General features: G+C 33.6%; 1 protein-coding gene across 1 annotated transcript in view; it reads left to right on the top strand.

Annotated features, from left to right (window-relative positions):
- The first annotated feature begins 982 nt into the window (after positions 1 to 982).
- LOC139498173 (N-acetylglucosamine-1-phosphodiester alpha-N-acetylglucosaminidase-like) overlaps positions 983 to 14,045 on the top strand; it is a 38,700-nt gene continuing 25,637 nt past the window's right edge. The window contains exon 1 of the mRNA XM_071286506.1: positions 983 to 1,194. Coding sequence (XP_071142607.1) covers positions 1,100 to 1,194 — 95 coding nt within the window. The 5' untranslated portion in view covers positions 983 to 1,099. The remainder of the gene's footprint in view (positions 1,195 to 14,045) is intronic.

The following is a 14,045-nucleotide window of genomic DNA, read 5'->3' as shown; positions in this document are numbered from 1 at the left end:
ACAATTTTTGAATAAAATTGATATTTATAACAATTATTAATAAAGTTCTTTACAGAAATATTTGTCTAAACTTGATATATTTTTTTTTTTTAATTTGACGTAGCTTTATTAAGCCCTTATCAAGACTCAAATTAAAGCAGCATCATTGCCGAACACATAATTTATTTGAAAATTAAGGTCTTTCCGAATCGACTTGACTTGAACAGAAATGTTTTCCACAGGTCTTTACTCAAACAACGATTCACTCATAAATGCATTACTTAAAAAGTGTGAGGTAAATGTAATGTTTGTCTAGTACATGTATCTCGGATCCGTTAAATCACCCTTAAAACTAAAAAAAAAAACCAACATTACCCCTCCCTTTGCCAAATACACCTTGGAAAAGAAATACCATTTGAAACAAACAGAAAAGATAGGAATATAGTGATCCCTAATATATCATTCCTTCTTCTCCTTCAATCTCTGTACCGATGTAATGCATTGGCTTTATGAGAATACAAATATATATTCTTCGCTTGTAAGCACGCTGCTGCAGCCGCTTATTCGAGACATCTTTATTATTTTTAAACTACTGCAAATCATCAAAATGACTTTAAAGAAGCAACCACTTAACTTAAAAGGGGGGGGGGGGGTATTTTGTTAATTTATCTGAGCCAGAAATTTTTGTGCGCAAACGTTTTATTCCGTTTTTTTGTTCGATGCTGGTAATCAATTTTTTTTTCAACATTTAACACTAATGTATGCAAAACACTTGATTTAGAATATTTTTTGTACCATCTGAAGGACCTTTTTTTTTACCAAATTGGGGTTGAATTATTTCCATCGATACAACCCCCCCCCCTTTCCCCCCTCCCCCCTCCATTTGAAGTCAAATGGTCGTTCCCTTACTGCTAGAAAAGTTGTCCGAAAACTTTGCATTCAGTTCTACGTCATGAACATTTAAATGACACAGAGTTTACAAGTGTGAACAAATCTTATGTATGTGGGTAATTAAACAAGGTGTATAGATGTGAACAAATTTAATGTGAAACCAATGAAGAAGTGCTGACGTGTTTACTGGACTGGTAAATTTATAAATAATAGTTCGTTGCTGTCTATCATGGGCTTATATTGGATGTATGTTTTTGTCTATCTCTGTATGTTTATTTGCACGTCCGAGACAAACATGTTATTAGATTCATCAACAAAAATACGGTAAGATTCAAATTAGTTAAAATTACATTAGATCGTGCTGTAGTAATGTTGAATAATTATCGATAGTTTTTAGTTCCTCCTCTAAAAACAACGGGATTGCTTGCATTTATTATCATGCTATTTAATTTTTTTTTAATGAGAGTTTTTATAGCATTATTGAATTATTGTTGTTGTGTTATTTGAATACATAATATAATATATTTACTTCGATTAAAGATTTAGAACTTAGTAAATATTTCTTATAATTATGTAAAATAAAATTGAGAATAGAAATGGGGAATGTGTCAAAGAGACAACAACCCGACCATGGAAGAACAGACAACAACAGAAGGTCACCAACATCGCTCGGACACACACTCCATAGTCTAGTCGTTTGTTGCTTGTTACAGATTTGTTTTTCGTTTTTGTCGAGCCTGCAACTTTTGTTGCAGAAAGCTCGACATAGGGATAGTGATCCGGCGGCGGCGGCTACGGCGGCTACGGCGGGGGCGGCGTTAGCTAACTTCTTAAAAGCTTTATATTTTAGAAGGTGAAAGACCTGGTTTCTTCATACTTTGTATATAGATGCCTCATGTTACGAAGTTTCCGTCAGTCACATGTCCAATGTCCTTGACCTCATTTTCATGGTTCAGTGACCACTTGAAAAAAAGTTCAAAATTTTTGTAATGTAGAATTCTCTCTTATTATAAGTAATAGGATAACTATATTTGGTATGTGCGTACCTTGCAAGGTCCTCATGCCCGTCAGACAGTTTTCACTTGACCTCGACCTCATTTCATGGATCAGTGAACAAGGTTAAGTTTTGGTGGTCAAGTCCATATCTCAGATACTATAAGTAATAGGGCTAGTATATTTGGTGTATGGAAGGACTGGAAGGTGTACATGTCCAACTGGCAGGTGTCATCTGACCTTGACCTCATTTTCATGGTTCAGTGGTTATAGTTAAGTTTTTGTGTTTTAATTGGTCTGTTTTTCTCATACTTTATGCAATAGGTCTACTATATTTGTTGTATGGAATGGTTGTAAGGTGTACATGTCTAGCGGGCAGATGTCATCTGACCTTGACCTCATTTTCATGGTTCAGTGGTCAAAGTTAAGTTTTTAAGTTTTGGTCTTTTTATCTAATATTATATGCCAAAGGTCAACTATATTTGGTGTATGGAAATATATTATGATCTATATGTCAGTCCCGCAGGTTTTATTTGACCATGACCTCAATTACACGGTTCATTGCACAGTGTTTTAAGTTTTTGTGTTTTGGTCTATTTTTCTTAAACTATAAGTAATAGGTCAACTATATTTGTCGTATGGAAGCTTTGTTAGCTGTACATGTCTGCCTGGCATGGTTCATCTGACCTTGACCTCATTTTCATGGTTCATTGGTCTTTGTTTAGCTATCTTGGTTAATGTTAAGTTTATGTGACAGTTGTAATCAAGCTTTATACTTTAGACTATCAACATAATATCAATGATTAGTAAAGAAGGCGAGACATTTCAGTGTGTGCACTCTTGTTTATTTTGTACATAAATTAGGCCGTTAGTTGTTTCTCGTTTGAATTGTTTTACATTTGCCATGCTGGGGTCTTTTATAGCTGACAATGCGGAATGGTCTTTGCCCATTACTGAATGGAGTACTGTGACCTATAGTTGTTAAAATTTGTCTCTTGTGAAGAGTTGTCTTATGGTCAATCATACCACATCTTCTTGTTTTATTTATATTTATTGTACTAGTAAATCCGATTTTGTCAATGGTGTTTATTTTTTTTTCATGGGGTCATATGAATTTATATCATTTCGAAGAAATATGTTTTAATAATTAGTTTGTTGTAAATTCAGTTGAGTTGATTTTTGTAGGATTTAATTCAGTTGATTTCAAATGTTTATCTTTTGAACCATATGATTCATTTAAACGGTTTTGAATGATATGAATACTTTCATTTAATGAATGGCTGTTATTTATTTTGAATTTATTGAACTATAAAATTAATTTTTGACTCTTCACATTGAATAATCCGCGAAGCGGATTATGTTAAATGTGAAGAGTCAAAAATTAATTTTATGGTTCAATAAATTCAAAATAAATTATTGCCATTCATTATAAATAAATTTCGATCAAAAATAAGGCTCAAAGATATATATTAATACGAATAACAACGTACACAGATGTTTGCGTATGAATACACAACGTTAGAGTGGGCGTGTCGCCATAAAAATTGATAACATTGAAAATAAAGCTAATTATTTTAACCAATCAGAAGACAGTAAATTCACCAAATTTATTTATTCATAGAACTGTGTTACTTTTCTGTCTTGGCTTATCGTCCGCTTTTAAATTCCTACTGATTTATGTTGTGCTTTTATTGTGAGAAAGTTTTGTCAACTACTTACAAGCCCTATTAATTTAACAATAATGACGAAAGGTTGTTTAATTCCAGTACAGAGGAGTAGCTATATGATAGGGGTGGGAGAACAGTTTAGGGTGGCCCAAGACACTTTAGGGTGATACAAGACACTTAAGCCTGATACAAGACACTTTAGGGTGGCACAGTTGAACTGGGTTTTTGTGTATCTTGAACTCATAAACATATTGAGATAACGTTACGCTGCGCCACCTTATCATTGAACTTGACATGTACACAATCTTGTTGAGGGGTCAGCTGAATATAAAGAAAGAACATGTGGTATGATTGACACAGAAACTTCACAACTTTTGGTCACCGTAAGGCCTTCAACAATGAGTAAAGCCCAAAGTGCATAGTCAGCTACAAAGCCCGAAATAACAAACGTAAAAGAATTCAAACGAGAAAACTCACGACCTTATTTATATACAAAAAAAAAATAAACGAAAAACAAATACGTTACACACCAACAAACGACAACCACTGAATTACAGGCTCCTGACTTGCAGGGTTTGGTATAGACATATTAGCTAGACAGAAGTAACCTGCAGCGCAAGTACCGGTGATTTCGCAATATGGCGTGGTTAAACCTGTTAGCGGGATTCCAATCCTCCCCTAACTTGAGACAGTGGTGTACCTTTACAACATAAGAACGAACTTTAACAAAATCAGCCGAAAAAGGCTCAAATGATAAGATCGATACATTTAACAAAAGCACAGAGTGTAAGTAGCCGGGTACTTGTAGTAAAGCCCAACAACAACAAGAGATTCATTTCTGAATTGAAAGCACTCACAGTTACTGACAGCTACAATGTAGTTCAAAGCAACAACAAATAATTATTTTAGATTCTGTAAAAGTCTAATTTATCATTTAATCGGAAAAGCATAGATGCACATCCGAATATGAAAAAAAATGCCCTTTTGATAAGACGAACGATTGTTTTTTTTTTATATAGTAGAATGTTCAAAGACCAGCTTTGCTTTAACTTAAACACAGGTTGGATAAATACAAGTCGTTCTCTTTCTGTACCACATTCTCTCATAGGTCACTTCCCAAACCTTCAAATCTCTTCGGTCAAACAAAGGCGTTGAATATTGTGATACTCAAGTTTTTGATAATTTCTCAAGGTTTTATACCGAATCTTTCTATAGAAATGTATAAGATATTTAATTTCTCAAAGACACTGCGGTTACTTTAAACCGGTTGCATAAGAATTAAAACTATCTGACCACCACTTTATTTTCAAATATCACGTTAAGCCGGGAGTTCGCTGCTCAGTTTCAAAGTAATTAACTTTTCAAAACACTAGTTTATATTGATAGGGGATTAATAAAGGAATCCAAAGAGCAAAAAAAAATATATAGGTCACCGTGCTTATTTTTGAGATATTAACCATTGAAATTTTGGCGGGAAAATATTCTCTCTTGACTTTTCATAGATTTATCATTGACAAGTTGAAGTTCTCGAAAACTGTTAAAAAGTAATTAAAATTTTATTAAAAAAGACTTTGACAGATGGCTTATCATTATACATTTAAAAGATTTTCAAAAAGAAAAATGGGGGTTACCGGGCAAATTTTGTCAATGCATTCAAATGGATAAAACCAGAGAATTCCGAAAATCTGACAAAAAATCCAAAACAGGACAAGCTAGCTTCCTTAATAGTGTCTTGATGTTTTCTATTTCACCGTAAATGTATTTACATATTTTAAAGAATTATAAATATATATATATATATATATTATATATATTTCAGGTTATAATCAATAAAAATTGTGTAACAAATGGTCCCGAGAGATGAGCGTGGTAAAGGGTTATTTTCGTGCAACCTGTTTTGCCATTTTTATTTCGCGTGCAACCGTGAAAAAGGTTTGTTATTCACCGTGTTTCGTGAAATCGGTAAAAAGATCAATGTGCAAGACATTTTAAAATTACAATTGTTCGTTCATCGTGAATTGGCAATTTTATATCGCGTTCTTCCGTGCAGATACCCCGCCCTTTTAAACGCCCCTCAGAGATAATTTTCTTAAATAAAATAATGTAGTGCCATAGATCACTACAAAAGCCGAGAAGGATCATTCAAAATTCAAAATTCAAAATTCAAAATTCAAAATTCAAAACTCAAAAATCCTACATTAATCTATCATGATTCCCCGCGCTTACGAAAGCCAAAAAAGATCGCACTTTACACTTGAATATACTACTGAAAGCTATTTTAGAAAGTTTGTTAAGAACACGAACCCATTGAAACAAGGCAAAGGGTCCGTTACACCTTCATAGGTATACATCCAACTTAACCATTTGAAGCCCTTGGTAACACAGAGTCCTTGCAAGTAGCAACCCTCTATCAAGGATATCGGAAAGGAAACCCGAGCCCTATACTACTACAGCTGGAAAGTCGCTTCACTGAAATGGAACGTTCACAATTGGAAAAATTGAAATTATCGCTTTTTCGTAAAGTCTAAATATGCATGAAATATTTACCACTGGATGTTAAGCAAACAACAACAAATTTCTTATAAAATACCTAGTTTTCCAACGGAAGAATCTAGTTATTAAAATATGTATATACAAAAGACAGATTTTGTGTATCGTTTATCAAATTCTGATAATTTTATGTTGTTATATCAACAAAATTCGTGTTAAGATTTTGACGATTTTTCTTTATGTTATTTGGGAGTTACGGTCTATGATTGACGAAAGATGATACTTTTGGCATTTACTTATGTAATTCCATTTATTACGAAAGCGTATAAGGGTCATCCTTTTTTATTTATTTTTTTCAAATTGTCGACTTTAATCTTGGAATTATCAACTTTAATCTTGCAATTTCCAACTTTAATCTTGGAATTGTCAATTTTAATCTGGATGGAGGGGTTACCTTCGATTTTTTTTGGTAGGGGTGTGCTATGTTTGTCTACAACAATGTACCCATTTTTATATATTATTAACTAATATATAGTACCTATATATTTATATATTAAAATTGTGACCCGCCATGACATTTCCAGGCTTATATTTATGGAGGTAGAACGTCATTGTTAGAAAAATTATAAACATGATAAATATCGAGATTCAATGAAATACGTATGGCTTCTTTTTCGCGGACGCCGAACTATACATTATATATAAGTTTTGAAGAAGTTTTACTTTATCGTTTGAAGTGGAAAATATTTGAATCTACATTTTAAATTGATACACAAAAAAAAATCTAAATTCTCTATAGATTTTATTTCATAAATGGATTCTGAAATATATCCATCACAAATGCACCGTATCAAATTTATATATCAAAACACTTAGTTATAAACTGTTACGCGTCGCATACTATGTATAGAGACATGCATAATAAATCTCAAATAAAAGAAGGAATTCTTAAAGCTTACTTTGGCAAATTTTAAACTAACCTCATTTCAAGAAGTTTAAATCACATGTTCTAAAATAGAGCTACAAAAAACCAAAATGCTCTGCTCTATAGATTTTCTTTCATAAATGGAGTCTGAAATATATCCATAATAAATGCACGGTATCAAAATGCAAAATGCATATACGAGAACACCAAGACTTATAAACTGTTACGGGTCGCATACTTTGTTTAGAGACATGCATGATAAATCTAAATTAAACGACAAATTGAAAAAAAAAGAATTCTTAAAGCTTAATTTGACAAATTTTAAAATATCTTCGTTTCAACAAGTTTAAATTACATGTTCTAAAATAGAGCTAAGAATTGTTTGTATTGTAGTAAATTTAATTCTTTGAAATTTTATTCCAATACGCTATTGAACATTACAAAGAGCCAATAAATACAATAATTTTGTATTTTATAAATTAGTGCCTTCAATAAATAAAAGTCGTCATAGAACAGTCTCATTTTTATACCGGTATTCGAAATGACTCGTTTCATTGCTATTAGAAAAAAATATGTCATAATAACAGTGTGCGTATAGGAGCCAGGGGCAAAAAGGGGACAAAACTATGCCCCCTCCCATTTTAAGACAAAAATTGAAAATAAAAAATGAAAATGAAAGAGAACAATCACTAAATTTAAGATTATTACACTACATAGAAAATAGTTTTTTTTTCTTGTCACTTTCAGAAGTTTGCCCCCCCCCCCTCTTCCACACACAAACTTTTTTCAAACTTATCCATTCTTATAAATGGCATATTTCTATACGAAGGTATACACAGACAGACGTGCCGCCGGAATAATCTCAGCTACAGTGGAGGGGGCATTAATTTTAACGCTTGTCCGGTCTGTACGTCCGTACGTATTCATGGGAAAATTTACAACTTGGAAGTTTCCGCAATTTCACTTTATTTTGCCTCAAACAAAAACTATGAAACTTATACACAATGCTAATTAACACCAAACTGAGATCAAGTTAAAACTTGGCTGGCATCACTTTCACCGTTCAAGCCCATTTATAAATGGAAAAAATATTAAATTTGTCGTCTACGCGCTCTAACTTTATTTGCCTCAACCAAACGTTATGAAAGTTACATACAATGCTTATTATCACTGCAACAAAGAACAAACCCCATACCACATAGCAAATCATATAAAACCCCGATGTCATTATATGAAAAAGAGGACTGCTTCAAATGCCATCAGCACCACTGAACCAAAATGTACATTTGATACATATGCGGATAATAAGCATGTTCCAGAGAGGTATACAGCCGGTAAAAACATAAAGTAAAGCTGGTACTCCAGGAATATATTCGCATATGAGTATTTTCACCTAATTTGACACAAAGCTTCTTTTTTTATCTTTATTATACACAAAGTTTCTGTAGCCTGTTGTACTCGCCGTTTAGCTATTTTAGGAGGGAAATGATAACTTTGTTTGGAAATGTTATTTTTTAGTGCAAATCTTTTTTATTGTTACTACCAGAAAGTTTTCTTGTGAATTTTTAACTTATAGTGTCTTTGCTAAAACAGAACCAACATTGCAAGATCAAGTTTTCAGTGTTTACTTAGAAGGTAATATTTTGACACTAGATTTCCTAATGACAGCAATGAAAAAATCCGAAAACCCTTGTTAAAATTGCTATCTAGGAACATTGCAAAACATTTTCACCAGTTTCAAATTCGGTTTCGGGTTAAAGAAATAACAGAAATAAATTAATAAATAATCATTAAAAAAAACCAGTTGAAATTTTATATAACAATCAAATATAGTATGTCAAAACTATGTAAGCATCCTCTACAATGAAAGAAAATTTGTCTTTTCGGACACAATGCGAAATGCTTAATTTCTTACAGCATAAAACTCTCAATGTGTTCCCTGTGTGGATAAAAAAAACAACGCTACGATCTCCATTCTTCGCCTGCCTATTCTCTAATTTCACACCTGACAATAATTCTCGTTCACTGCACCGAAAAATGGACGACATTTTTTTTGTGTTGTATAAATGAGGATGGTGCACATTCTGTATGTGCCTGTCCCAAGTCAGGAGCCTGTAATTCGGTGGTTGTCGTTTTTTGTTGTATATCAATTTTTTTTCTCGTCTGAATTGTTTTACATTTGTTATTTCGGGGCCTTTTATAGCTGACTATGTGATATGGGTTTTACTCATTGATGAAGGCCGTACGTTGACCTATAGTTGTTAATTTCTGAGTCATTTTAGTCTCTTGTGGAGAGTTGTCTCATTGGCAATCATACCACATCTTCTTATTTTTATATTATGAAAGATTCTCAAGTCATGAAAAGAAGAAGAAAAAAAATCGAATAAGGATTGAAGTGACACTCGATATCTCTCTCTTCCAGAGTAAAAGTGATAACAAGAAATGTTTCACTTGTCTGACATAATGTCGGCACATATCCTTTGAAAAGTGTTATAATGTTTGTCTGTGCACTTTTATATTATTAATCTACGGTATATTTTATCAGATCAGTTGATCAGATTAAGATAATATTTATTGTGTTTGGATTGCAACTGCAATAAAACAGGATTATCTTTCTTGATTTGCGAGTTTTGAATTCTGAATTATGAATGATCCTTCTCGGCTTTCGTAGATCACAACGGTCTACAGAAAACAACAGGAAACTAAAGGGCAAGAAACGGTCTACAAAAATAATAGGAAACAAAGGACAACCAACAGTCTACAAAACACAAAAAGAAACTAGACTAAACGACAAGTAGCAGTCTACAAAACAAAACAAGAAACTAAAGGACAATCAACAGTCTACAAGCCAAAACCAAAACAGGAAACTCAAGAACGACGAGCATTAGTCTACAAACCAAAACAGGAAACTAGAGGACAATCAACAGTCTACAAGCCAAAACCAAAACAGGAAACTCAAGAACGACGAGCATTAGTCTACAAACCAAAACAGGAAACTAGAGGACAATCAACAGTCTACAAGCCAAAACCAAAACAGGAAACTCAAGAACGACGAGCATTAGTCTACAAACCAAAACAAGAAACTAGAGGACAATCAACAGTCTACAAGCCAAAACCAAAACAGGAAACTCAAGAACGACGAGCATTAGTCTACAAACCAAAACAGGAAAATAAAGGATACACACCAGTCTGGAAAATAAAACAGGAACCTCAAGAACAAGCAACAGTCTATAAACCAAAACCAAAACAGGAAAGTAAGAGAAAGTCTACAAAACACATTAGGAAACTAAGGGACAAGCATTAGTTTACAAAACACAACAGTAAACTATAAAGGACAATATGCTACGAAAGATAGAAGAGGTGATACAAATGATATCCGTTATAATAGATTATTACTAGATAATAGATTGCACTGCACCTTTATGTCGCAGGAAGAATGGAACACCATATAAAATCGACTTGGGATGAGGGATAAATCACCATAAACCCATAAACTTGTCGTTGTAATGCGTGTGGGCCATTTCTGCATTTAATGAGTCGTCCAATATATAAATACTTTATTATATAATCTGCAAGTATACAAATTGTAACCCAAGTTTACAATTATGTTCCAATAAATATGAACAATATCTATACTGAAATATTTGCATGCAACGGAGCTTTATTCTGACCTTAACTTATATACCAAAATGCGGCTTTCAAGCCATACTGAATTCTATATATGAAATACTAAAATAACTTTACTTTAATTGAAACATTTTAAACATTGCTAAAAGAATAAATAAATTTACAAGTACCTGCAGCGTAGACATTAGTCTGCCGCCTCCCCGATTGTAATAATGACCAGTGACTAACTTTAAAAGTGAAATTGTATTAATATATATATGGTTAGTATTGCCGCGCTTTGAGCTCATGCAAAACTCATGCTATTTAAATATAAATATATATCATTTAAATAATAAGAATCGCTTTAACTTTCTATTGTACTAATTTAAATATTGAGTACGTAAAGCAAAGCATAGCGTATAAAGCTATAGTCTATTTCAAAATATGCAGCGCAAAACTATTGTCGTCAATCGTCAAGAAACATGATGATATGAAATATGAATATGATATGAATGGAAAACATATAACACGGAAAACACAATTAATATGAAATGCATAATAATGAACCAAAATGGATAAATATATCCGGTGACATACACCCCCTCCTACAAAAAGTTTCGTCTCGAAACTATATCGAAACCAATATATCAAACCTTATACAACAATATGACACTTTTGAAATTTGGGCATTCTAGATAGGTATGCGGCAAACGCCTCTATACCATATAGCAATGACCAAAATTCAAGACAACCAATAGGATTCACAAACAAATAACAGAACAAAAAAATATCAAAAAGTTAAATAAAATTAAAAAAAATCTTTCCTCATTGCTTTGAATTGCCGTTGACAAACGATCAATCCAAATTCTTGCCAAATCAAATGTAGGATGTACCCCATCCACTAATCTGTTATACAAATATCTAAATTTTCCACTCTTACATTTATGTACAGGAGAATGAAAAAATGGAGTGATAACATGATTTGTATGATTAAATTCTGTAATAAAATTATTTACATCCTGTATAATGGAGTTAAGTTCTAGCTGCATCCTATCGTATGCATTCTCATACTTTAAATGACTTGTTTTTCCAATAGACAATCTATGTAAATTCCAAAGACAGAAACTCATAGTTGTAATAGTAGCAAAAACTACCTTACAATTTATACTTTTCAATTTAGTTTCTGTATTTACTATAGTATTCTTTAGTCTCAATGCATGTTCAAAACAACTATTGTCAGTTCTTTTAAGAAATGATTCCTCATAATTTGATCTACGATTCCTTTCTAAAGAACAAATATCCGGTATTCCAGCTATGAAATACACGATTTTCAGACCGTCTATATCTTTAAGATCCTCATATGCATATTTGCACAAAGTTTCCAATTTTCCTCCAGGCACTACACGTACTAACGTTTTACAACGAACTTTGCCTTCTAGAACTTTTCCTCTACTAGACGTGTAAATATATGTATGCTGATTCATTTCTGTGAAACAAACAAAAATGAAACTAAATAGAAATAAAACTAAATCCCAAATATCAATAAAAAAATATTCAAAGGTTAAAACATTAAAATACTAGTATCTAACATAATCTTGAAAACGGACTGGCGGTTTCACTTGTCTACTCGACCGCCGCACTTGAATTTCAGACTCTGGTTGGACATAATCTAAAGCGCTCGGCGCATGATTATCAGAGGCGCTTGACGTTTGATTATCAGGACTGGTTTCTGATTCACTACTGACGGGAACTGGGTTGCTAAACTCAGATACATCTAAAATACTTGACCTCTGACCATCAGATTGTTCAATACTACTGTCAGGACTACTAGATCGCTGACTTACTTCATCTAGATTCAAAATGCCCGGATGAAATTCATCCGCTAAAGGGTTCAGAGGCAGTACTATATCTACTCGACGCCTCGGGCAATCGTGCACTAAAAACTCTTCTTCTGAATCAGATTCAGAAATATCAGATGAAGTAATTGAAACAACTTGGTCGTCCGTAGTGATTTCGTCCACTGTTTTATCAGAGTCTAAAACTTTGTCTACTAATACAGACGGACAATCTTTCTTCTTTGAAACTACATTTCTCTTATCTTGGGAGTTCTCACTACACTGAGGGTTTAAAATGGGAATGGAAGTAATGGGAAGTAACATATTCCTATGTACTGTTTTACGGCCCCGACCGTGTTCCTGTCTGATGATATAAACCGGAATATCAGAGTCAGGTTTTGAAACTATAACATAAGGTTGTTTACCCCACTTATTTTCTAATTTATGTTTCCCTCTAAACGCCACATTTTTAAGTAGAACTCTATCACCAGGCTCCAGTACTGACTGTCTGACTTTCAAATCATATCGCGTTTTATGACGTCTCCCAGTCCTTTCGGCTGATTTTTCAGCTGTTCTATAGGCAAACTGCAGTCGTTTTTTCAAATCACTCACGTATGCAGAGTGATCTTTTGTAACAGACTGGTTTGGATTACCTATAAAAGCATCAATGGCAAGCCGCGGGTGCCAACCAAACATCAGATAATGTGGGCTGTATCCAGTTGTATCGTGTTTTGTTGCATTATAGGCATGTACTAACGGCGCAACATACACTTTCCAATTGGATTTCTTTTCATCATCAAGAGTACCCAACATGTTTAATAAAGTCTGGTTAAAACGCTCGCACTGACCATTCCCTTGCGGGTGATACGGAGTAGTGCGAGATTTTTTTATGCCTGCTAATCTACACAGTTCCTGGATAACCTTACCCTCAAAATTTCGTCCCTGATCACTGTGAAATCGAGATGGAAAAGAATAGTGCTGAATAAAATTTTCCCATAATGCTTTAGCTGTAGTTTTAGCGGACTGATTTTTCGTAGGTATAGCTTGAGCGTACCTCGTAAAATGATCCGTAATGACCAAAATATTCTCATATCCTCCCTTTGACTGCTCAAGAGTTAGAAAATCTATACAAATGAGCTCCAAAGGGTAGGAAGAACATATATTTACCAATGATGCAGAATTCCTGCACTTCGACTTTCTGAGTATGCAGTTCTGACAGTTCGAAACTTTTCTCTCTACGTCTCTATCAATACCCGGCCAAAAATATCTTGATTTCACAAGTGATAAAGTACGATCGCGCCCCTGGTGACCTACATCGTCGTGCAGAGCAGTCAGTACTAGTTCATGGTAAATAGAAGGTAATACTAGTTGAAACACAGCTTCATGATTAATGTAGCTTTTCCTATATAAAACCTTATCTTTCAGACAAAGTTTATCCCATTCTCTCAATAATCTTCGGACAAGATCCGTCTCATGAGACATCTGACGCTTAGTGAGTCTATGACCGGTTGTAACTAAATCAATAACTCTACTTAAGCATGAATCTTGTCTCTGCTCATACGTCCAATCTATATCAGCGAATTTGGATGTATCTGCTAAAATCTCGCTATCGCTGTCTATAAACTGAATATCATGTGACAAACATACAGTTTCAATAGC

The sequence above is a fragment of the Mytilus edulis genome, chromosome 12 (genome assembly GCF_963676685.1).
Source record: "Mytilus edulis chromosome 12, xbMytEdul2.2, whole genome shotgun sequence".
NCBI classification, from domain to species: domain Eukaryota; kingdom Metazoa; phylum Mollusca; class Bivalvia; order Mytilida; family Mytilidae; genus Mytilus; species Mytilus edulis.
This window is presented reverse-complemented; position numbering and strand designations above follow the sequence as displayed.